Genomic DNA, 27308 nt, shown 5'->3' with positions numbered 1-27308 from the left:
AGTTTTGTGAAACTTTGAGCTTCAGTTTTTTTTTAAACTTGTGTTAAACTGATGACTGTCGTTGAGGCTTTAATTAAATTGTGAACTGTTTACGTGTGTTTTTTTCAAAACAATGGTAAATATGTGTGCAGGTTTAAATTAATTTTTGAAAAATAAATGATAATAGATGGGCCATCTTTCGGCTTTTTGAAGGAACTGCTTGGACTAAAACTCAAAACAAAGTAATAAATAAGGTGATGGAAAATTTGAACAATTCTTGCGTTTCTTTGTGCTGTTCTGGTTAATGCTATAACTAGTAGTTCTGTGAACAGTAGACCTCGCGCAGTTAAAACCACAGCCTCCATCAGAGTGAATTATGTCCTGTCCTGACGTATCGGCGAGATAATCGGTGTGTAAACAACTAATGGCTGTTTGAGTTGTTGTATCGACAATAATATCAATATTAATTATAATATTAGCATTACAATGCTAATAATTTGTTGTAAACATCTATGCTACTATCATCAAAAGCTTACCGAGTTGAAAGCAGAGAAAAGTCGGGAGAAAATAATAAGCTACTTTGAGCTATCAATATTGCATGCCTCATTCATTTCTTGCAATCAATAGTGCACACGACAGCTGATTTTTTACCAAGTTACACTGAGATATCTTGCATGCGTTATTGCATGCAATTAATAATCCACTAGAGAGCTGATTTATGATGAATAATTCTATAGTCTGATTTTTACATGAATATTGGCGTTCGAAGGAGACTCCTCTTCCTTTTGTATTATCCTTTAAATACAAAATTTCAAAAAAAAACATACGTCGACGCAAAATTCAAAAAGTAACATACCTGTCAAATTTCATGAAAATTTCACTTCGCTCGGTCAATTATACAAATTATATTTGCCTCTTCATTTGACAAATTTATAGACTCTCTACTTCATCTGTGTATAGGAGTGTACTTGAGTTGAAACTGTATAGTTCGAATAGGATAGGAAAGTTTCAAAGAGCTAGATATAATTTGTTCGCTAAAAATAGACAATAAATCTGTACAATAGAAGTGAACATTTTTCTGTGTGTGGGGGCCCAAATATCTGATAATTGACAATAATGGTCTCTAATTACACATATTAATAACATTGCAATTAAAATTTGATATTGGTTGGAATAATCAAGATCAAAACTATGTTATGCCTGATATAACTGCAGTTACATCTTCTATTAAATTTGAAACAGATTTCTAAGATCTTCCAAATGAAATTCTATATGATTGCTGTTTTACTGTTAAAGAACCTTCAATAAGCTTAATTATGTTAAAAGCTTTATTATTTTACTTATTCTTTGTGTATAATAATGATTGCTTATATTTATTATGATCAGTATAAATTTAATGCAATCATCAATACAATCTTCCTCAATCAGTGAGAAAGCATTCAATAATTTTTTTTTAATTCAGTTTTCATTTGAATAATCATTTATTTAAGTTAAATCTTTCAACATAGGCACTTTTCAGAGATTGAATAAGTGACAAACGATTCATGATTTTTTCAATTATAATAAATTGTGTTCTTTCATATTCCAATTTAAAAACTCATTGATATAGTAATCTTTAACTTATCAACTTTATCTATTTCCTTATTTCAGAGTGCTGTTGATTTCTGCAAGAATTGTCTATTAGTGCATACTTCGAACGTTTCTTCAATAATCAACAATATCTTCAAGATTCGCCCAATCCGATTTATCAATCTAATCCAACATCAAACCTCAACTTCAACATCAACGTCATTCATCAAATGTTCATTTGGTAAGTCAGTTACCAAAAACTTGAAATCTCCTCTGACTGTAAATCATAGCAATGCATAACTGCCCTATTATTTGTTCAAAACAATTTTTAAGCCTTCATGGAAAGTATGTATTTGTTGTAACTGCAAGACGACTTATTTCTGGGAATGGAAAAAAGGAAACAATTGTAAAAGTTAGCGATAAAAATCTTGCTGTTAATAGTTTGAACTCTTGGAATAGGGATAGTTCTAGTTCTCTGGAAGAAAATAGCCAGAAAGAGAATGTTGAGTTTGAGTTGAGAAATAAGATCAAAGTCAGTGATGAAAGTAGTGGTAGTAGTAGTAAGGTCAGGTATAATGATTTCAATATTCAAATGTTATCAACATCTCTCTACAATCAGTTGTTCGGTGACATCGATTTAACAACTAACTCTGAGTTGATAAACTCTTCACGAGAAGAATTGATGAAGCACAACTTGTTGACAAAACAGGTACAAGTATCAGACGTTGCGATTGATTTACCAAAATTAAAAGGCGGAAATTTAGAGGAACATTTTTGGAATATAGGGGAGGAACAATGTGGAGCTTATCGGAAGCTAGTTGAAGATTTGATCAGTGTTGGAGCACCCAAAGTTCCTCAGAATTGGGTTTTCAAGCCGGGTTGGACAAGGTATAGTGAGAATGGAAGTGAATGTGTGCATTATCCGCAGGAGAAGGCGCTTGTTTTCGATGTGGAAGTTTGTATGAGTGAAGGAGAGATGCCCACCATGGCTACAGCTGTCAGTAAGAAGGCATGGTATAGCTGGGTCAGTCCAGATCTGGTAGATGGAAGCAAAAAGTACAATATCGGCAATAGAACCTATACTACTGACCGCCTAATACCCATAGAATCGGGGCCCAAAACGCATGGGTTTGATTTGAAAAAGAAGCTGAAAGAGCCCATGATAGTGGTTGGGCATAATGTTTCGTTCGACCGAGCCAGAATCAAGGAGCAGTACTGGTTGGAGAAAACTGGCTCGAGATTCCTCGACACAATGTCTATGCACGTGTGTGTCAGTGGAGTCACCAGTTACCAGAAAGCTATGTTGAAATCAGGAAACAGGATTGATGGTGAGAATGATTGGATGAACTTCAGTTCACTAAATAGTTTGAGCAAAGTTCATCAACTGTACTGTGGCACCGAGTTGGAGAAAGAGAAGCGAGATATTTTTGTGACTGGTAGTTTGTCAGATGTGAGGAATGAGTTCCAAGCATTGATGACGTACTGTGCTGGAGATACATTGGCAACTTTCAACGTTCTAGTCAAATTGTTTCCCATGTTTCTCGAAAGATTTCCTCATCCTGTCACCCTAGCTGGCATGCTTGAGCTGGGCTCTGCCTACTTACCTGTTAATGAAAACTGGACTCGTTACATAGATGACTCTAACCGCACTTTTTACGATTTCGAAAATGAAACAAAGCATCTACTGACTCAACGTGCGAATCATGCATGCGGTTTACTGGAGGGCGATAGATATAAAGATGATCTGTGGCTTTGGGACCAGGATTGGTCGGTACAACATTTAACTTTGAAGAAAAATACTAAATCCAAAGTGAAAAATGCTGAGCAAAATATTGTTGAGGAAGGGGAGAAGAGTAAGAAGAAGCCACGAAAATCTATGAAGATGGTGAGTGAATCTATGAGTCAAGATAGTAAAGAAGAACATCTCAGCAACGATGCTATTTCGAAGAAAATGAAAGAATTAAAAAAGTTTGAAGATGTTGATTCCAATATTAAAAATGAGGTACTACTATCAATTAATAATAATCTTGAACCCCATATTCTGTTAGATGAGATAAAAAACAACGAGTTTGCCTGTGAACAAGATGAATCATTCATTGCACTTGACAAGAAGTTCAACTATCTCATGAACATGCATAATTTTTTTCCCAAGAAAATGCCTCACCTACCAGGCTATCCGCTATGGTACCGCAAACTATGCCTCAAATTCGGAACAGAAGATTGGATCCCTGGTCCAGTGCTAATCAGCACAGGAATGCAGATTGCTCCCAAACTGCTGTCGTTGACATGGAAATCTATGCCTTTACACTATATGAGAGGAGAAGGCTGGGGATATTTAGTACCATATGATACTAATATCAAAGTTGAAAATGACCAATTGATACCCAAAGATAAATTTATTGATTACTGTATCAGTGTCAAGAATAGTGTGATATGTAGTTGTAAGAGAAACATTGAAACCAGGGAAAAAGTAGTGGATAAGGAGAAAATTCATGAAGATGTGCAGACATCATTGGTGAGATTCATTTGTAAGAAGTTACCACAAAAGAAGGCAATGAAGAAACTGAAGGAGGATAAATTGTGCTTGGAACAGATTAGTAAAGAGAAAAATGTCGGTTTTATAAAGTTGCCTCATAAGAACGGCAAAGATTTTAATGTAGGTAATCCGTTGGCCAAAGATTTTGTGTCAAAGTTCTCCGAGAATGAGTTGGGCAGTTCAGATGCGAAAGCTCAGCGAATAATTCAGATCAGTAGGATGTTATCGTATTGGCGGAATAACAAGGATCGTGTAGAAGGTCAGATTGTGGTTTGGCTGGGAAGGAAGGACATTGAACCCGAGCTGCAGGGGTTGGGTTTGGGTGCCATCTTGCCACAAGTGATCAGTTGCGGTACATTGACGAGGCGAGCTGTGGAGAGGACGTGGATGACAGCTAGCAATGCTGTCGACGATCGTATTGGGTCAGAGTTGCGAGCCATGATCCAAGCTCCCAGTGGATTCAACTTTGTGGGCGCAGATGTCGACGCGCAAGAACTGTGGATTGCTTCGCTGATAGGTGACGCCTACCACGCCAAGCAACACGGCGCCACACCCTTTGGTTGGATGACATTGAGTGGCAGCAAGTCAGACTGCACCGACATGCACAGTGTCACTGCTAAAGCGGTCGGAATCACCCGCAGTGACGCCAAAGTCATCAACTACGCTAGGATCTACGGTGCTGGTCAAAATTTCGCTGAACGTCTACTGAAACAGTTCAACCCGGATATGTCCGTGGAGGATGCAAAACAGAAGGCTAAGAAGATGTTTGTGATGACCAAGGGAAAACGAGTTTATAGGTTGTTGGATGGTGTGTTACCTGACAGTGATAAGAGAGAATTCACAAAGTTTGGTGCGAGGGAAATTTGTAAACTATATGGGAAGAACTTTGAGGAGCTGTTTGAAGCAGCCAAATGGGTGGAAGGTTCGGAGTCGGCCATGTTCAATCGTTTGGAGGAGATAGCGGGCAGTGATGAGCCACAAACACCGTTTCTGAGTGGGAGACTGAGTCGAGCGCTTGAGCCGACCCGTGACACAGACGACCAATTCGTGCCGACCAGGATCAATTGGGTGGTGCAGAGTGGAGCAGTCGACTTCCTGCACCTGATGTTGGTGTCGATGAGGTGGCTGATGAGCGACGAGGCCCGCTTCTGCCTCAGTTTCCACGACGAAGTGCGCTACTTGGTCAGGAGTCACCTCAAGTACGAGACTGCACTCGCGCTGCACGTGACAAATCTTTTGGTGCGCGCGTTGTGCGTGCGGCGACTCGGCATGACTGATCTGCCGCGATCAGTTGCGTTCTTCTCGTCGGTCGAGGTTGACACCGTCCTCAGGAAGGAGGCCGACAACCAGTGCATCACTCCCTCCAATCCGTTTGGGCTGCAGAAGGGCTACGCGGTGCCGCCTGGCGAGAGCCTCGATATTGATGCTGCCATCAGCAAGGCTAACGGCGTCGTTGGAATCCATTCAACACATTGACTTCAATTTTTGACAAAATAAAATTCAGGTGGTCTGATTACTCAAATTTGAAATTGATTTGCCAAAAAGTTCCAATACAAATATACAGGATGCTCTAAGATACAACAAATCATCTCAAAGCAAAAAATACAAGAAATTCATTTCGCTATTCATTTCGAAACACATAGTCACTAATAACAAAATTATTCAACATTAATTCATCAATAATTCAAAATAAATCAACGTCTTATTCTTTCAACAAAATAATTATAACAAGATAATACAAGTACATGCAATGCAACACCAAATTGAAACATTCATTAATTTGAAACTATATTGATCGTCTTCACTCTTAGTTGAACCCAAGGGGGTACTTCAATGCAGCAATGCAATTTGACTGGAATTTTCAACATTTTCAAACTAGCTCTCATAGTAAATTCAGTTGAACCTACTCGAAATTCAAATTGATCTGCAAAAAAATCAATTAGCCAGAATGTAATAATGTACAAATACAAGAATATACTGTAGTGAGGTCCACGTTATAATGGCAGTGTAGGAAGATAAGAAAAAGGGTTGCCAGATCTAAGCCTTGCCACCCAAACAGCTGATACTGGTATATCTGATGAATTTAACTGTTCATTATTGTTGAAAATAGTTCATATTTTATTTGTCAAGAAAATATATTTTTTAAAGATGTGATAATAAATTTTCATGATTGAGATTAAATATTTTGTCTATTAGTTTAATTTCTACATTGTTGATAAACGATGTGGTAACATCGCAATGCGTGAAAGAGCAGCGCCATCTGCTTTGTTGAACGATAGACAAAGATAGCAACACCATTGCAAATCACACACTGCCATTATAACGTGGACCTCACTATAGTAATCAATTACTGTATAATGTTATCTGTCATAATAAAACTTCCAGATTCTATATAAATGGTTGCAAGATTTCTTATAAATTATAATCATATTGTGGTCGAATAATTACCCTCTTAATCGAAAGGGTAAGTTCTCAAATGCAACAAATAAATTAAATTATAATTGAAAGTTTTTATACTTGATTAAGGAATCAAATAGTCTTCACACTGTAGTTTGAAGCTGAATTTGAACTATTGGATAACATCAAAGCAAAGGTTTATTTTATTGTAGGGCTGTATGCACAGTTTTAATGATTTAATCGTAGTTGTGCAATTGCTATTGTGATTTAATTAATAGTTGTGATGGAAGAAATATTTTTGTCCAATTTTTGCCTTCTCAAATATCTACACTTCAATTACTCATTTATATACAGTATCTCTAGATATTAGTTTTGTAAAGGCAAATGCACAGAGAAACAGACGGAGAAAAAAATCCCTGTTAAGGTGTTCAAATGTTGCAACGCACACAGATTGTCTACAAAGTCTGTCTACATACGTCTGCTCGAATCTGCATGCAGATCTTTAATTTTGTTCTTGGTCTGTCAGCATAAGTCTGTTTCATGTTGTGTGTTTTCGCCTTTCGCGAAATTCATTATGATTCCCTGATGACTTAAATTAAGCAGTGATTCTTAGAATAAGCAAAGTTGAAGTACTGTGATAGAAATGTGTATTCACTAGAGGGTAGTACAAAAATGCAATACTGCGCATGTTTTGTCACAATTTATAAGAACAGTGAGAACATAAACTCGGTCAAATATTACCCACTGCTGAAAATTCATAATTGCAGACTCAAAACTACTAATTTGTTAACTCTAACATAATAATATTCAACACGATTCTTGAGATTCTTAGGTATGCTCTAATATAGGTTGATGATGTCTAAGTTCACAAATGTTGCCCAACTAAGCTACTGTTGAGAAAATGCAACCTTCTGATTTTTTTCAATCGCAATCGACTCAACGATTTGTCAGTTATTCATACCAATAATGTAATGATAATCTCTCCGTTGATATAAACAAAAACTATTTCTAAGTATGTATGACAAAGAGTTACAGTAACATTTAAGTAAAAAAAATCAAACACATACAACAGACGGACGTTTGTAGACAGGCGAAGGAAAAATACTTCCCCAGGTGTTTGAATGTTGCAACACCACAAAGACATCCGTCCGCCTGCTTAGGTATGCTCAAGTCTGCATGCAGACGTTTGATTTTTTTCTCCGTCTGTCTGTTGCTGTGTAGCTTACGTTTGCCTTGATGCTGAAATTTTGTGAATGCAGCTATTCGTCATGACATCCTCCTAACATTCTCAAGTATTTGAAATAATTCTAAAGATCGAAAGGTTGGTTAGCTATCAAATGAAAATAGATCGATATGGTTAGTTTATTTTGGTCAGAAACCTTCCAATATGTTTGAGTTATCTCATTATTATTCATATTGGATGTTTAAGTTTTTCTGTTGGAAGTTGAGGTGCCACAGTTGATAGGTTTCTGATGTTTTTTCTAGGTAAAGAGTAAAAGAGAAAGACAAGATGACTAGCTATGCGGATTTTCTTGCTGCAATGGCAAAAGACCCTGAGAAACTTGAGTCAGAAATTCAGGCCTTTACTGATAAGGTGTCGAGTCACGTGAATAAGCGTTTTGTGGAAGAACTTGAGGCCTCCTTCTCATATAAAACATTTGTTGCCGAATCAAAGGTTGGTGTTCCCAATAGGCTGGGTGGGTCTGGGAACACCTGCTCCCGTGCGGGGAGGGGGGCAAGCTCCCAGGGAGGGGGGCGCACAGCAAACAAAAATGAATAGAGAAGAGAAAACTGTGTTGAAGCAAATTAAGCTACCTCAAGCAAATCGTGACATGGTGCTATGGACAATCATGTGAATTCAATTATGCAGAAGTGATTTAATTAATTATATTCATAATTATTACACTAGAGGGCTTGATTTTTCCTGAAAACAACAACAGAGAGTTTCTCACATCCAGGGAGTTGTTTTTTAACTGGTGAAAAACCAGTCCATCTTAATGGTCCCAAATCCATTATAATGGATTGTTTTTATTCCATTCAAGTGATCCAAGTTGTACATGTAACTTGTTAAAATGTAGCAGCTTTTAATCGGGCAGAAATACTTTCCACAGTTCTTATGAAAAAAAAAGATGAGTCCTTTCCTTTCAGCATTTTTTCATTACTTAGCTGGAAATCTCCAAAAGTAGATTTCGTATGCGTTTCACTCTTTTAGCTGTTAGACTTATAAAATCCCTTGCAGACTTATAAAAGCCTGTCTGCATAACTCGCACCTACTCGAGCCAATCATTACATGATAAGTGAAGTTATTATTTCTGACAGGTTCTTTATTTTATACCTGTTCACGTTTCACATTTTCAGCTATGATTAAACTTTGTAGAAACATATCTTGCTTATTTTTGTTGGATATATCTAACGATTTGCTGTGTATATCAATTTTTTCATCAGAAATAATTTTATATTATTTCCTCATACACTTGCAAGACTCACCCGTGGTAATAGCTGCCACAGCCTTACCTTTTTAATTATAACAATAAGCTTCTCCATGCACTCGGGAATATTTGATTTTACTCCGTTGATAATCCTGTTTATTCCTTGTTTTTTTCTATTTTTTCAGTACAATCACTCATCCTTGAAGATTCAACAAATAGGCCTAAACAAATCACAGCTAGGCTAAATTATTCGTATAATGTCAATTTTTGAAAAGTTATTGTCAATTTGTAAAACAAAAGAAAACTGGTAAAAATCACAGTAACAATAATAACCTGCAGTATATAGGTTAGTGATAGGTTGTTCTATTTTACCATGTCTTTCAGTACCGTACATTTATTCATCCTTGAAGATTCAACAACTTCACAAATCACAGCTAAATTATTTGTAAAAAATCATTTTGTACAAAAATTGATAAAAAGAAAACTTGTATAACTCTTAGTAACAATAAACAGCAACCGCACTTTGTAATTTAGTCACAATCGTCGAATGAATCAGTTTTGAAACAACAGCTGTGTGTGTTGGTGTTGTGGCAAACATGTGACTGCAGGTGACTGTCCATGTCCTGGACACTGTCCCTGTCCTGTGTGTTGTTTATGCACTCACTATACAATAGAGCACATATTCTATATTCTACTATGTTAAGAAGTGTTTCATGAGTTGTTTATGCACCCAACTTATAAATGGACCTATAAAAATGCAATATCCACTGAAAAATAAAAATGGCGTTTAGGTTATTTTTGCAATCAGCGATTCAATTATTCTAATGATTCCACGTAATTTGAACTTTACCTCATTAAGTTTGGCTTAAGCTTGAATAGAGAAGTTGTATATTCCTCCTTCTGTTTGGTAACCAATTTTGTGTTTCAAAATTGAAATACAGAAAGCTTATCTGAAATTAGTATACCCAATATAAGAGACTGGGTACACTAGTCGAATTGACAAATACCGTATTTGCACATTTCAATTCTAATCATTCTACACATAATTTAAACTTACCACATTAAGTTTGGCTTAAGTTTGAATGGAGAAGTTGTATATCCCTCCCTCTGTTTGGTAACCAGGTTTCAAGATTTGAACACAGAAAAAACATCTAAATATAGACAAATTGACTGTGTTTTTTGTTATTAATTTGACAAATATTCATACATTCAAAATCTAATGATTCGACAGAATTTCAACTTTGCCTTATAAAGGTTGAGAAGTTGTGACCTAAAAAAAGGTCAACAGTGTTTAAAATGAGACCACAACCAGAGCAAATTACTCTAGATAGCCCACTATTGTAGGCATAGGCAGTTGTGTGACAGCCTCTGCGGAAAATAGTCCTCCAGTGTTTAGTCCCTTAGAACACAGATGTCAATGCTTGCCAGTAATTGCAGTCCTAATATCCATTAACAATCCTCAAAGGAAGAACCAGGTCATTGTGTCTCCTGTTCAGAACCAAAGTTGGGAGATGGAAATGTCCTTCAATTTCTTCAGGGGAACTTCAAAGTAGTTGAAGCCCATCTTACAGTTCAGCATCCTTATGAAACATCTCTGCACACTCTATAGCAGGTTATTCTGGTATTGATGGTATGATGGCCAGATGACAGAGCCATATTCCAAACACTGGAAGAACACTAAAAGCACTAAAAATGTCTGCCAGATTATTAAAATCTAATATTTCATACTCTAAAGTCTCATTTAAACCTTCATAGTAGGTAAAATTGCCTTTTCACTTGTCTTTGGAGCGTGAAAGTTTCAAAGTTTCTGATGACTGTTGAGATTGACTGGGTACTGGATCATTGAGGTTGGATTTTTTTCCGACTCGTTTTTTGTATTCCGATCTTTTTGAGCCTACTTTTCCCCTTATTATTAGAACTGAATACTTTACCCAGGAGAATAATGATAAAAATGTAGCACAAAATCTATCCACAAATAATAACCTTTCACACAGTATTCACACACCACAAACCAGATTGAATGGAGAAAAGAGATGAAGGTTAAAATTTGTCTAGTTTGAAATAGATTAAAAAACAATTGATGATGATTGATGAAGAACGAAATGATTCTGTAGCTTCTCTCAAGAATAGTGATACATGTTAATTTGTGAGGGAGAACCCTGACTGAAATATTCAACTGAAGCTCTACATCAGAAGAAGAACGCCAAACTCTTGCTGACAAAGACAAAGAAATTTGTTTCCTCCTGGATAGAAGTTCAACTGATTTTTAGATGTAAAAGTTTTGTGTGGGTCATTTATAACACTGTTACAATTGGCCCACACAAGATTTGAAATTCATCTCAATTCATTTTACCATATGATTTTAGAATCATGGTTTGTATTTGATCTCAAAATATAAAGACCAAGCCATAGGAAGAGTTTTTCAGGCATGAACATATTGCACCCCTGATTCTAGAGTACCACAAGTCAAAAAACACAGTTTCGAGAAAAATTGTTCCAAAGATTTGAAATGTTTGTAGAAAATCAGAATCTGATTTCTATGGTATGAAACTTGCTCAACTCAAATCATTGATGTATTATAAATATAAATCATGTTGACATAATAGAAAATGAAATTATACAATACAAAACTGATTAATACTTGGTAGATTCAAGGTAGAAACCTTGGGTAGATTGATTGTCTAATATGATATTTTTGAGTTGTGGAACTTATGAAGCTATTGAATCTGATCAATATTTCGAGATGTTACATATTTCGAGTAGATATATGAATGCAATAAACATAATATTCCATGAGTAAACAATATTTTTTATTGATCATGAAATACAAAAATAATTGAAAAACAATCATTATAACTAAATAAAATTGTTTTAATCATCTGAAAATCTTGAGCTCTTCAAATTATTGAAATATTTACGGTATTTTGTGGAAATAACGTTTTGTTCACAAGGTGAAGATCTTTCTTTTTAACATCAGAGATTGCAGGTCCACGTTCGTAGGCATTTTAATTTGTATATTGGTAGGTAGGTCTTTCTCGCAGATTTGTGCAGTTTTTCCACTTTTACTTCATACCATGGCTCTTCTTCTTTGTAAGTCGTCTCGTACAAGAATGACGAATCTTCCTCTCTCATTATTTTTATCATTTTTATCTCCCAGCAAGTGACTTTGTTGCTCTCTGTATTTTTGTGAAGTTGTTCCCAATATGGGGCACATATCTTTTAAATCTTGTGGACAGTTCCTTCACAATGTAGGTTGGTCGAGATTTTTTTTGCTGTGCTCAAAATTGGGACAACTTGTGCTGGAACATACAGAGGTTTTGATTTTAGAGCTCTCTTCTTTTATTTTTCTATCACAGAGTGCATTGAGTCTCCTTCGTTTTGGCTGTGGCTAAGTTGAAGAAGCTGGCGTGTTTTTAATGTTCACTACATCAAAATGATCCTGCGTGATGAAATGCTAATTTGTAGAAAAACTTTCCAGGATCAGTTCTTCTTACTTCTAGGAATCGTAATTTCTTCCTATGAACTTGCTCTCCTTTCTCATAGACTGTGAAATTTCCTCCAAAACTATCAGCAAGTTTTTTTGAAATATTTAATATCTCCATTTGAAACTTCTTTCACTCTGTACGGAGATCCAGTCTTTTTTACTGTTGATATCACTGGAGCTCACTGTGCTGGAGTGTAGATAGGCCGTGATCTCAAAGCTCTCTTTTTATTTTTTTCTATATTATTATTATTTTATAGTCGAGTGCATAGTAACCCTCATTTTGAGTGTTACCTGCCACAAGAAATATGTGCGTGGTCTTTTCAATATTGAGCTTACTTATTGCATTCAGGTACAGACTCAAAATTACTTTATTTTTGTTTTGTCCAGAAGCATTTTGGAATAGAATATTACATTTCTCCAAACATTGATTTCCCAAGAACATTTAGACATAAGATGCAACTTCATTTGCACCTCTATTATTGCATCGTTCCAGAAGTAGCTATTACCTTGTTTTTCAACAACATTATAGATTGTATAGTTGAAACAATTATTCAACTCCCACTTATAATGGAATGCAGAGACATCGCACGGTGCTTGTAGCAATGCTTGCAAATCATAGCAAACTACAATATTATTGATTCGTTTTTGAACTATTATGACTACACTATAGTCTAATTTTTTGAATAATAGTTATTAAAAACTAGTACTCACGTGGAGCGCTTTGGGATTTTTTGAAATCCATTTTCAACACTGCTGTCTTGATCTCGTTGTCATTGCCAGTAGGATGCTGTCGGTTGGCATTGGTGGTGATGGCGGTTTTTTAAATTTATTATTGAGTCAAACAGTTTATGGGACTTGAAGTCCAGTTTCACGTTTAAGATGTTTTGTGAAACAGTTTTTATATGTTTGTATGTTTTTCGTCATGGATAGCTAAATAGATAAGTACAATTATTGCATTATTAGCACCTGCATTTCCAACATCAGTTTCCTTTTCTTCCCTTGATAAATTATATCATGTGATGTGAAAATGTCTTACACAAATCCTCTTTCTACTTATCATTTGCATTCTTGTAATGCTCACACAGAGCACTGATCTTTCTTTAGGTGCGTACAGATTAACGCGCCGCGAACACGAGCAATTCACTTTTAATCAACTGATGCCAAACTTTTTATATCTTTGAGAATGTAAACTGGAGTTTACATTGGGCAACAAATTATACTTTTGGTATCTCATAATTATTCATCGTTTATGTATAATAATAATAATTTTTTTTTATTAACCTAGAAATATATTTTATGTGTTACATGAGCAAGATATAAATACACAAATTAAATATTCTACACAAAACAATAAATTTCACTAGTGTATAGGAATTGATACCTTATTTTTGATGAAACTTTAGAAAACAATTTTTCTGTATGGTGAGACACAAGTGAACCTTAACTTTATTGCAGGTCATCATTGTCACTAGTGATGTAAAATGCCTGGGCATTTATAAGTCGGGGCAAATGCCTGATATAAATGCCCGGGCAAATGCCCAAAACCCATAAATGCCCAGGCATTTTGGGCATTTATCTCTTTTAAAGACAAATTAATAATGTTTTAGCCATTGTATGTACATAGATGCATTATATATATTTATATATAATAACACAAATGAAAACAGTAAAATATAAATTGAAAAACAATAAGAAACTTACATTTTGTGAGCTGGAAACAGCTTTCACAGTTTCATAGGATCACAGTTTTGGTTGACAAAAGCTTGCACAGTGGCCGAAATATTCCAGCTCACAAAATGTAAGTTTCTTAGTGTTTTTACACTATATTTTACTGTATTTATTTGTGTTATTATTGACTGATAGTGACTTTTGTGCTTTTTATATATTTTTATATATGTACTTTTTTTATGCTCCTGGTTGAAGTGCAGACACGTTGTAGTGGGCTCAACCGCACAATAGCTTGGCACAAAGTTTATTGGCTTCCTATCAAGCCATGTAACTACAGCCACATCAGATTGTGAGACTCTGTAGTCGACACTTCCATGTGTCTTCTTCTTCATCTCCTTCTCTTCCAAGACAGGACACTTACCTGTGCGGTTTGACCTGATTGTGCCCACATACCAAAATTTATCTTTTTTCAATTCTTCAACAAGATGAATTGAGGAAAACCGATTGTCAAAATACAACTTGTAATTGTTATTATTTGATAGGATTTCTACTAAATAGCAGACAATATCTGCTATTTATAAAAAATCATACATGATCCCTGATGCACCTTCCCTTGTGAAGGACTTGAAACCCCACTTATGGGGCTTCCCCTTCACATATTGTTTCAATTTTGATCTGCTCTTACATGGTATGATTTGCTCGTCGATAGAATGCTTTTCTTCAGCAGGAGTAGGATTCAAATTCCTCTTCAATAAATCCAGCATGGGCCTTGAATAGCTTATCAAAGCCAGGATCTTCTGGATCTCTCCTCATTTTTGTGTTATCACACAAATGGAAGTATTTTTTTATACTGTCGAATCTATTTCTACTGAGAATATCAGCTATGTGCCCATATCTACAGTCCTTACTCCAATACATCCTGTATTTCATTTTGTGATATGGTGTGATAATTGTATAGTAAGTTACCTGAATTCCTTGAGCTCCAGAGCAGGGTGGTTCATCAATCTCTTGTGCTTCAGATTCCATCTTCTTCATTTTCTTCTTCTTCCTCATCGGGATTCTATAAAAACAAAATATCTTCTTGCATAAAACTGCATCATTGAGTAAAATATTCACAAAAAAACTGTTTTTTTCTATAGCTCAAACATACATAACCTTACAAGAGGAATGGCGAATTCATCATTCCTGCAAGGCCGAACCCCAGCTTCAAGCTCCCCAGTCAACTCTTCCAATAAGATTCTCCCATCCATTAGTTCTTCCAGCTGATCCTCCTCATCATCATCCTCGAAATCAGAGCTCAAACAATCAAGATACTCTAAAATCTCCTCATCTTGTAAACGCTGATCCATTTCTGGAACTAGAAGGGATAGTGTGTAAACTATACTAGCAATTATGCTAGTATAATCATGATACTGTGAAGTAATTATTACAACATAATATACAATAAATTCATGTAATAAGATGTATATCCTAAAATAATGAGAAGATTGATTCAAAACCTAAGGGTGATGGATGTCTGACTGATGGTATTTGTTTCATTGGCTATTACTTTGTGGTTTAGAACCCATGTAAAATTGTGGTTGCTACTCTTGCATAAGAGTCACAAACCGACATCGGTTTCATTTTCAGAACAATGTCATTATTACCTAGCATATACAGTAGATCATGATGTGAATGTGAGCGTCTTTAGAATTCAGGATACTACATTCTAGGGCATAGAAAGTATGTTTCTGATTACAAAATAATGTGCATGTCGCTGGCCCGGCCATATTCGAATTTTACCAAACAAACTATGCCAAGATTTAGTACCTATTTTCTACTATTTTATACCTTTAATAACAGATTTTCCACCTCAAGGATAACAGAGATAACTAAAGTGCCTGCCAGGGACATGTTAGCCCGGTCATCTTTGAATTTACCAAACAAACTATGCCAAGATTTACTACCTATTTTTTACTAATATTTTTATACCTCCAATAATAGATTTTCTACCTCAAGGATAACAGAGATATGAGCAAAAATATATAAAGGCCAATGACTTCAGGGACATCTATGTTTGAAGGTCCAGCTACAGCTGAGACTTCCACTGGACTTGAACATTTAGCACCTTTTTTCCTATGGTTTTGGAAGGTCCTGGCAGGCCTACAGCTGGATCATTCACTGGATTACTGCTGATGTGTGAAGGTCCAGCTTCATCTTTTCTTCTTTCCTCCCCTAAGTGATGGATTCTGATTTGGTTTTTGAAAAGAGGGTGTCTCCAATTGTTTGGAGACTTGCTTGTCTATCTCAAACAATAACTGAACTCTGGATTCTGGTGCAGGTGGAGGCTTTTCAGTAAGCTTACTGGGACCTAGGGCTTCAGGAGCTACAGCATTTGAATCGAATGGGCATGTCCCAGATTTTTTAAATGCATTTCTTTTGCTCTCCTGAGTAAAACTAGCAATAAATGCAGGTGTAAAAAGTTTGTGGAACTGGTACCGAGAAGGCTTTTCAGCTAGGGAAGAGATCATGAAACTGTTTAATTCTTTTGACCAGTGAGATTTGAGTGATTTGTATACACCAACATCCAATGGTTGCAGAAGATGACTAGTAAGTGGAGGAAATGTCATTAGAAAGACAGAATTTTCTTTTGCAAGTGAAATAATTTCTGGTCCTATGTGAGAACTATGAGAGTCCATTAACAAAAGAACAGGACGTTGTGGACCAATACTCTCTATGAAAAATTTAAATCATTCCAGGAATAAAGCACTTGTAATCCAACCGTTTGGGGATAATCTTGTGATGGAATGAAGGAGGCTGTCATTGTTCAATGCATCATCCCATCTTACACCTTTAAAAATGACAAAGGGTGGAAGAAATGAACCATCTGCTGAAGCACAACCTATGACAGTTTGAGTCTGTCCTCTTTCTCCATATGTTCTCTTATAGACATATTTTTTGCTCATCTGACAAACAATTTTGTTTGGTTTAACAACATAGGCAAGCCCTGTCTCATCCACATTCCATATTCGACTGGGCTTGTTGAATAAGTCAAGCTTCAATAATAAATTCTCTAACTTGGAAAAGTAGTCAGCAATGATAATGGGATTTGACATAGAAGCCTGGTATGCAGACAGATTCTCTGGCACACGCAAACATAGATTGTAGTGCTCCTTTAATTTGCACCACCAACACTTGCTGGCAGATTTTTTTTCTTGATTAAACATATGCTGCCTTTAAACAATCTCAGCTAGCTGATAGGCAAGCTTTCTAACTTGCAACACAGTCAGGCCAAATCCATGTTCTTGCATATCCTGGATATACAGTATTTTAGAATTTTTTGCTCTAGATCATCAGGCAGAGCAAAAGGGCGGCCTAATTTAGGGACACTAACATGGAGCAGGTTATCATTGTCATTCATAAATCTTTTCAATGTATTGTTAGGGACTCCTGTCACTTGTGAAGCTTTATACACAGTGCATTTTTCTTTTGTCACTTTCATAGCAGCTTCCACAAGATCAGAATTTTCATACTGTCGGTACTGTTTCTCACCTTTTTTGCACACACTTTGCCTTTTTTTATCACTCATTGTTTTTAAAATGTTTTATCACAATATCACTGCCTGTGAAATGAGTGAAAATGTTGTAATTTTGTAAAGTTTTCAAGAACTTAGCCAACAAACTAGTTCTATTCTTTATTCGAAAACTTTAGATAATTTGGCAATAGTAAAAATCCAATGGGTGAGGTAATTTGACAGTAGAAAAAATATGTAAGAAAAAATAAAATCAGTTTTACAAAAGATGCATCGATATCTCAGTAGTCACATGTATTAATCAGTTAGCTGATAATATTTAGTTTAGTGAGAGTTTTGTCAAAAATTTTGTAAAACAGCACTTACGATTAGGCTTGATTCATAAAAATGAAACCAGATTTCCTAAGCTTGAATCATGAAAACTATACACAACACATCACTTTCGAACAATGCATGTGATTCAGCACTTTAAACACTATGAACTCAAATATTTTCAAACACTGAAGTTGAATATTAACTAATTAAAACTTGAAAAATAAGTCTAACCTCAAATATTTGCATGTCAACACGCCCAGTCGCGTAGTAGGTACTGAAGAATGCCTCCTAGATCACATCATGGCAACATTTAAGCTGAAGATCCAGTTCAAAATGAAGTAGAAAACGTGCGCTTCCTAGTGGCGCTAGAAGGAACTAAATCAGTTGGATAGGAAACTCGGCAGCAGAGAAATAAAATTTTACTACCAAATTACCTTACCTCACCCTAGTGTCGAACATTTTAGGGTATTGTTCCTGGATGATAGAAGACTACAAATGTCATATTTGAAGTGTCCAAAACTCAGCGGTTAACCTTATAGCTGCCATTTTGTTTTTTCACTTAGGAATTTTAATCTCAAGAACGAAATGTTGTATTGATATGAAATTTGGCATGAATATTCATGCTATGAAGTCTTAACTTTGAAAAATGAAATAAAATACTTTCGATGGGAGTATTCAAAATGGCAGCCATTTAAAAATTTTTATTCAAATTTCACGAAAACCGTTTACAGAAAATTTACAAGAAACAAAAAAGTTAGCAAATTTTATCAATATTTCAAGGATACCTTATTTATTAACATTGGTCAAAGAATAACAGAAAATTACTTTTCTTATTGCATGCATGACAAATTTTAACCATTTGAGCATCAATATTAAATTTTCAATTTAAATTGTATCTAATATGAAGCTTTGAAACTCGGTATGGTTCCATATGGCTATACAGCTGATTTTACAATATTTTTCAGTTTATCTTGTGGGTCTTGTGCATGCATGCAGTACTAAAAGAATTAATTCCTCTGTTATTCTTCGACCAATCTTAATGAATAAGGTATCTATGAAATCTTGATAAAATTTGCTAAATTTTTTGTCTCTTATAAATTTTCTGTAAAGTGAACGGTGCTCGTGAAATGTGCAATCAGAAATTTTAAATGGTCGCCATTTTGAATATTCACATCGAAAATATTTTTATTCATTTTTTAAAGTTAAGACTTTATAGCATAGATATTCATGCCAAATTTCAGATCAATACAACATTTCGTTCTTGAGATAAAAATTCCTAAGTCAAAAAAAAAAAAAAATAAATAAAAAAAATAGCAGCTATAAGGATAACTGTAGAGTTTGGACACTTCGAATACAGTATGACATTTGTAGTCTCCTATCATCCAGGAACAATACCCTAAAATGTTGGACACTACTTCTGAAACACTCTGTATATTAATATTCTTCTATCTATTTCTACAGAGTTTGGAATGCTATTATCATTCTATTCAAATTAGATTTATCCATGTATTTAGAATAGCTTTCAAAATGCTTGTATTTTTTTATAAAATTATGTAAATTAAAGAACTAACGACATACATCGGAATGTGTATTCCATGATCAGTCAAATATAATGCTACACAAGCTATAACCATTGTGGAATCGGAATATAGAATAGTTATTATCGAAAATGCAGATGTATTGAACAACATTTTACATTGTTATTGTTGAAATGTCACAAGACAAATAATGTCAGGAAAAAACATAAAACTAATAAAATAAAAAAAATTCTTGACAAAATGCATTGCAAGACAAACCCACTCTTTTTTCCTCCATATTTATAATTTTTTGGTTACCCCATGAAGCCAATTTATAACAATAGGCTAATAATAATAATAATTATTATTACTATTATCATCATTCTTTTATCTATCTGTACAGGTCTCAAAATGCTTTTATCATACTATTCAAATATAAGAATAAATAACTCATGTATTTACAATAAAAGCTTTAAAAATGATTGTATTTTTATTGTAGCCTAGAACTGTTTGAATATAAGAACCAATAGATGAACATTGCCATGTATTGAATTTGAAAATCAGAAACACAAATAGTTTAACTAGACAACCTATTCACATTCACAATTTTTTGTTTACATTATCCAAAAAACAAGAGTAGAAGAAACCTCCGAATTTTGGAATGGATGAGATTGCAATGAAGATCAGATACACAAATATTGTATACATTTACAACTAATTGTTTACATTATTCAAACAGCACGACTAGAAAAACTTTCGATTTTGGAATGAATAAAAGTAGCAATGCATTTGAAGATCAGATACTCAAATATTTAAATGACATATTTTTTTCTCACGAATACTTTGCCGTTCTTCACCCACACAAATGCAAAGTTCTTTTTTTTCTTGATGGCATGAGCAGCATTCAAAATTTTTTGCAATTCTGCATGAGACTTTTGTTGATGTAAATTGTGTCGGCAGTTCCACTAGTGAGTCCTATATCACTTGTGTTGAAGTTGCATTTCATTTTCCTTCTTTTCAATAGCTCCTCCTCCACAAATCTTTGGGTAAATTTGATGATTATCCCCAGCTTTCTTCTGTCCTACTTGTTGCCCAGGCAATGGCAAGTGTTGATGCTTTCTTCAGTTAATGCAACACCAAGAGATTTGGCGATCATCTTCACAGTTTACACCACATTTTCATTGTTGATTTCCAGAATGCCATTTATTTCCAAGCAGTTGACGTGCGAGTATTGTTTGGCATCATCCAATTGGTATTCCATGGCACTAACCTTTTTATGCAGAATAACATTCTCTTGAGTGTGTTTGTCGAAACAGTGTTTAGTTTTGTAGTCCTTCAACTGCTTTGATTGATCTTCAACAATTTCGAAACAGTGTTTAGTTTTGTAGTCCTTCAACTGCTTTGATTGATCTTCAACAATTTCGATCAAGTCCTGGATCCTTTGATGACATGCTTTCACAGATTTGCCTAACTCAGATTCGAGAGATTTTAATTTTTCATTTGATTCTTTTCTCATCTCTTTCAAAAAAGCAAGTACCTGTGATTCCATACTTCCTTCCAATATGACTGATTCCACTCGTAGACTTTTTCTTCTCAGGTTCCTGCACGGCGTACATCTCCAGCAGCTATCCTCTTCCGCAAAAAAACGTATGTCATCTGCAGATAGGTTGACACAGGTGCCATGGTATATGTTTACACAATCACTGCACTGAATCTTCGGCTTCTTACCACCAATAGATTTTTTGCACTCATTACATTTGTCACTCATATTGAATTTATGGATATGAAGAATATACATATTGATATGAAGAGAGAAAGAGTTGATAAACGAAGTGAATTTATTATATGAAGAGAGAAAGAGTCGATAAGTGAAGTTGAACTGTATCATCAGAACAGGAATGCCTTAGCTAGCACATAGCTAGCACTCCTCCTGGAGTAAAAGTTTTAATTTCCAGCTGTTTCCATTTCTAGTTTCCATTTTCACCTGCACATTTTCTGTTATCCAGCTACAAATGGCTCCTCCCTCAAATGCCGACCTCGGAAAGAACACTCGTGATGTGTTCAACAAAGGCTATAGTTTTGGCCTTCTCAAGTTGGATGTTAAGACCAAGACAAATTCGGGAGTTGAATTTTTCAGTGGCAGAGTCTCCAACCAAGAGACTGGAAAAGTGTTTGGTTCATTGGAGACCAAATACAAGCTCAAAGAACATGGAGCAACTTTCACTGAGAAGTGGAACACTGACAACTTGCTGACAACAGAATTGACATTTGCTCATTTCTGCCAGGGAGGTAAAGTTACAGTAGGAGCCACATTCGCATCACACACCAGTGATAAGTTGGCAGCAGTGAAATCTGAATACAGAAATCAGTCAGCTGCCGTAAACCTTGACCTTGACTCCAAGTCAGCCAACCCAGCTGTCAAGGCCGCCTCCATTTTTGGATACAATGGGTGGCTGGCGGGCATGTCGGCCAAGTACGACTACTCGAAGAACACCCTGACAGGCAGCAGCTTCGCACTGGGCTACACGACCGGTGACTTTGTGCTGCACACCAACGTTGACAACGGTCGAGACTACACTGCCTCCATCTTCCAGAAGGCGATTCCCTTCTGGACACAGCCATTCAGCTGTCGTGGTCGGCGGGCAGCAGCAACATGCGCTTCTCGATCGGCTGCAAGTACAACCTGGACCAGGCCGCCGGCGCCGCAGTCAAGGCCAAGGTCAACAACGCCAGTCAAGTTGGCTTGGGATACTAGCATAAGCTGCATGATGGAATCACCATCTCTCTGTTGGCGGTGATAGATGGAAAGAACTTCAATGAGGGCGGAACAAGATTGGTCTGAGTCTCGAAATGGAAGCTCAAATGTTTACTTTGTTGCTGATAAAGTTTATTTCTTGAAATGAGATTATAGAGGAGACAGGATGAAGAGCGAGGCATAGACAAAAAAATATAAACAAGATCGCTGTAGTCATTAAATAAACCTATGTAGATATACAACTATTATTCTTGTATTATCTTGGATTGTTCCTCTTTGCAACACTGCTCTTGAGTTGTCAAATACATCCTATCGATTTATTGAACTTATTTTGTTATGCATTGTGTAATACCTTCATCTGTAGGACTGTGTTTTGAGTTTATGTTGTGTGCAATAACATTTCGATGTTATTGTTCCAATCAATAACATTTCCTGGTTATTGTTCTAAAATGCAATATTGTAGTAACTTTTGTCAAATTTTACTATCACCCAAATCCACTTTCAATTTTTAATAGTGACATGCGTCTTCACACTGCATTTGAATAAACAACATTCTACACACAGATAAGTGACCAGTCAGCCGAGCTACAACCATCCACGTTGAGCTCTTGATCATAACACTGAAATATTGTCAATATTAGTCCAGTCACTATATACATTGGTGCATGCAATTTATATTGTAGTTCTGATTTTCTAATATATTATTTGGCTACATAAGAGAAGTCTAAAACCAATTTTTTCATGCAAAATTTCCTTGTGCTAGATACAGGGTGGCCCAAAAACCTTGTATTTTCAGCTAATTTTCCAGTTTTCAGCTATTTCTGCCAAATCTTGTAATCGGACAGAAAAATTTGCTCTCGCCTTTTTTTTAGATTATAAAATTATGAATAAAATGAGATCATTTCGGACTCTCTATCTTCAATGAGTACTGAGTTATGATGAAAAATGAGTAAAATTTGAAGAAAAAATCAATTTTGATGAATTTTAGTTTTTGATCAACAATATCTTCTGATTTTTACCATTTAGATGTATAATTCAAAATCCTCTGTGTGTATTTTTGTGCTCTACAATCTGAAATCAGGTAGAGCGCTCTATCTCATATAGATTTTCAGGTACCTACACCTGACAACAATGCTCCTTGTATTGTGAAAAACACCTAATTTTCAGCTTCAACCATCATCACCAACTACATTGTCCTCACATTGATATTTTGCACAATGACATAAGCTCATGAGATTATGTTCTATGAGAATCACCTGTTAGATGCACTCCATTTAAGTATTTCCTAGTGGAGAGGCGTGCTCAAGGACACCTCAAGGATAAAAATTTCAAACACTTATAACTTTTAATACAATGCTCAGATTTCATCATACTACACTTCATTCTTCTTGGCTCGTCAAGGCGGTTCAAAATCATGCATCATGAGTCAAATTCGGTCGAAAAATGGAAAAATTTATTCAGTGTACTTGAGCCCATATTCCAATACACAAAAAATGGCCAATTTCTATATTCAAAGCTGCATATCTTGTGAAATACTTCTGATAAAATTTCCAAATCTAGTGAGGATGTGAAAATTGTCCCCCTCTACTGGTAAAACTGGAAAATGAGCCGAAAATATGAGGTTTTTGGGCCATTCTGTATCTAGCACAATGAAATTGGCATGAAGAAATTGGTTCTGTACTTATCTGATGTACCCAAATAATATTTTAGAAAATCAGAAGTACAATATAAATTGCAAGCACATCCCCTTTTTTTATGTCTATATTGACTGGACTATATATATATATTATGTAGGCATATATGCTCATTGGATAACAGGAAATGAATAAATGATAGTATACAGAGTGAGAGTCATATGTATGGGAACCCTTCAATAAGTTGGAGACTGTTGTAGATATAATGCGGTTACTTCCAGGATAATTTATTGTTCAAATACTCTATCTTTTGATGTACAGCTGAATTTCAGTCCTTCTTAAGGGGGTGACTTAGGGGTTGTAACTCGAATATTTTAAATGTAAACACCAAGGAAATTAGATGGAATTTCCCTTTTGTTTTTCTGCATTGTGCCAACATAAGTCAGCCCCCTCTTGCCAAGTTCATTTACTAACTCCAATGACGAAAACCAATTATCTGCTGTAACATTTTTATTGGTTTTTTCAATGGGTTTGCACAACCAAACTACAGACTGCAATGGTATTTTCAATTTTTTTTTTCATATTTGTTCAAACCCTTTGAGTCACTGCACTTTCCAGAGTATATATATACATTGTATAAAAATGACAAACGGGAATCAGCAAGGCACATTATCTTGAGTCCATACTTTGCCGGTTTACTAGGTACGTACACGCGAAAGCTGCATCTACCTCGAAATGGGATGAGCATTTCATCAACTGTCACATTGTCAGAAACAAAATAGGACTCTTGACTGTTTAGAATTAATCACTCGAATAAGTTAGAAATAGCAGCAGCTATGTCATCAATTTTCCGTTCTTTTCATGTAGACGAGTCATCAAATCTAAGGCATCGTAAAATTAATTCAAACCTCTTTGATGACATAGTAGCTTGAAAGATTGGTCGGCCCAGTGGTCCTTTAGAAAACAGAGACAAAAAGTCTTCATGATTTCACTTGAAGACAGATGAAAGCAGAAGAAGTCCGATGAATGCATTGATTTCTGTCCTATCTGTGTCTCGATAGCTAGACTGATTCAAAATATTTGCTCTTACACTATTCAGTTTCACATTAGTATTCTCTACTATAGTGTCTATCATTTCATCATCAAACAGAAGGTTCCATACTTGAATTTTGGAAGGTTGATTACCCAACATCCGACTTTTTGGTGATAAACCAGGAAATCCTCCTCACAGAATATTATGCTGTGGCATACGTCGATTTCTTGCTGGTTCTTTTGAACTCCATTGAGTACAACCATCCTTAGCTAAGAAAAACTCCTCTACTTGGATATCATTGGGAAGTGGAGGCACCATTGGTACAAACTCTTCTTCCATTGATTCGTCATTTTCAGGTGGTAGAACTTCGGCATTTTCAGGCAGAACATTGGCATCACTATCACTATCACTATTATCCCTTTCTTGGCAATCATTGTCTTCATTATAAACAAAATCGGCATCTTTATCAGAGTCATCAATTTCTTTGCTGTCACTGTCTTCCTCATCAGACTCTACAGGATTATCATTAAGTAGAGACTGGATTTTTTCAATAAGAGACGAGAATACTTGTTTAGTTTTTCCTAAACTTTGGTTTGATGAAGGAATATCCATGATGTATAAAAAAACAACACTAAAACAACAAAACCTAAAAAGTAACAAAAGTATCAAAAAACCTAACTAATAAACTCTAATACTAAACCCCGACTGTTACCTAATGAACTGCAGTTAATATGTAATAATAAAACTGTAAAAAATAGAAAACAATATTTGGGGCTATCAAATACTTTGTACGTAGCCTGTAATACCAGTCTCTCAAGCACTGACAAAAAACTACACAACTCGTAATATCCGGTATTGCAGACCGGCGAAAATTAAACATGACATTGGTTGCATGGCCATCCTTGACATGGTGGTTTCTTCAGTTGACTATTTCTGTTCTGCTATATTGATTTTTTGTTTCTTTGCCATGAGACCTTGAGCCACCTCCCTTCTGAAATTCAGCAAACTTTTTATACCATGAGGGAATAGATGCTTGTAGATTAGATTCTTGGTGTCATACATTCACATTGTAGTATTGGTGGAGCTGATCAGCACAATAAACTCCACCCAATATTCTGGTAATCTTCAACCACAAGTGGGCAAGTTACATCAACATTCTTGCCCCTTGAGTTTATTCTTCTAACCATTGATTATTCTGTGCCATGATTTGGAACTCAAACTCTTGCAAGATTTCAAAGTTACTTGTCCAATCATTATCTCTCATGATTGGCATAATAACACACTGACTGGGAATCCATATCACTAGGTAGCACTTCTGTGCTCCTGTGATCTGGAGCTGCCCTTGAATTTGATGATAATATTCATGGTCAGTATTAACAGCCTAGCAATTGTCATCATCTACTTTTAAAATATAATTTTTGCATCCCCTTATTGCCTCCACAATGTCCTTGCATTTTCTATAAATGTAAGGACATTTTATTTCTATTATGGCATTTTCATCTGGAATTAAGCCATCAGACTCATGGAGCCAAATGCCTGTTCCATCACGTGGTTGATAACACAACCTTGTTCTCTTTCTCTAACATGTGCAAGGCAGTCTCTTCATTGTCCCTGCCCCACTGCAGGCTTTCCACAGTTGAAAGGTTATACAAACTTTTCAATTGGTTGAAAGGAGAGTGGTAGAATTTCCCACATCTGCAAGGAGACAGCACTTTGCCAAAATTACTGGTGGTCAGGCATTATTTTCTGGCCACAAACCAGAGTGGATTCTTACATTGACAGTTATTTTGGCAACGTTTATATTGCCTCTTTTGACAATGTTGCAGCAGTTGCACCAACTTGTGCATGGAGTACTTGACTATTGCAGTCAGTGCTAGGACACCTACTCACATTTACTGATCCTTCAGCAAAATTGAAGGTTCAAGCCAAATGCACTTTGGACCAGCTTTAATCTCAAAACAAATAATGCTCTTGAAACTTTATTTTCCAAACACAGACTGTTTAATCGACAGAGGCTGGCTCAAACAGCACTTTGGTTTGTGGACTGTATCAATAATCACATCGAGAACTTTTGGGTTGTCTGGCGTCGGGTAGCAAGTTGAACAATTAAAATGGCTAAGTGCACAATAACATAGGCCTACCTTCATGTCCAAATCCTCCTTGCTTCCAGGATCCTGGGTCCAGATCACGATATGAGACGAGACGACACTTGTAATAAATCACAATAAATAATCAATAGATCACTTTGCAAAAAATCGACATTACGAGAAGTGAGCTGTTCGGTTGGCTGGCAAATGGCAACTGGCCACAATTATGCTTTGCGCATCACCGTATAATTGCCCCCTCCACCACACAATGCCAGACAATAGAGCAACATTGATAGCATCCAAACATTCTACCCACCTTGGAAGAACTTCCAATAACAAAAAAAAACCACCAATAACGAACCCTACTAGGGACGAGAAATAATGACTATGTACA

The 27308-nt window shown here is 35.8% G+C and overlaps 3 protein-coding genes across 6 annotated transcripts in view; all 3 read left to right on the top strand.

Annotated features, from left to right (window-relative positions):
• Positions 1-27308, top strand: part of LOC111057351 (probable RNA-binding protein EIF1AD) — a 70221-nt gene that overhangs the window by 13071 nt on the left and 29842 nt on the right. For 2 of the 4 annotated variants that reach the window (XR_005572630.1, XR_005572632.1), the window contains one exon: positions 1630-1789. The gene's annotated coding sequence lies outside the window, so the exon portion shown is untranslated. Of the gene's footprint in view, positions 1-1629; positions 1790-7966; positions 9451-27308 lie in introns of those variants that run through there. The other 2 variants (XR_005572631.1, XR_005572633.1) reach the window with 2 other exon arrangements.
• Positions 1796-7963, top strand: LOC120348693 (DNA polymerase subunit gamma-1, mitochondrial). The gene has a single exon (XM_039438924.1). It carries the CDS (start codon positions 1841-1843, stop codon positions 5558-5560), a length of 3720 nt encoding a protein of 1239 aa, XP_039294858.1. The 5' UTR covers positions 1796-1840; the 3' UTR covers positions 5561-7963.
• On the top strand, positions 21368-22486 carry LOC111057677 (voltage-dependent anion-selective channel-like). The gene is given in 3 exon segments (XM_039438925.1): positions 21368-22000; positions 22003-22230; positions 22233-22486. Coding segments are annotated over 3 exon segments (882 nt in total). The 5' UTR covers positions 21368-21417; the 3' UTR covers positions 22304-22486.

This window comes from Nilaparvata lugens, chromosome 12, assembly GCF_014356525.2.
Source record: "Nilaparvata lugens isolate BPH chromosome 12, ASM1435652v1, whole genome shotgun sequence".
NCBI lineage: Eukaryota > Metazoa > Arthropoda > Insecta > Hemiptera > Delphacidae > Nilaparvata > Nilaparvata lugens.
This window is presented reverse-complemented; position numbering and strand designations above follow the sequence as displayed.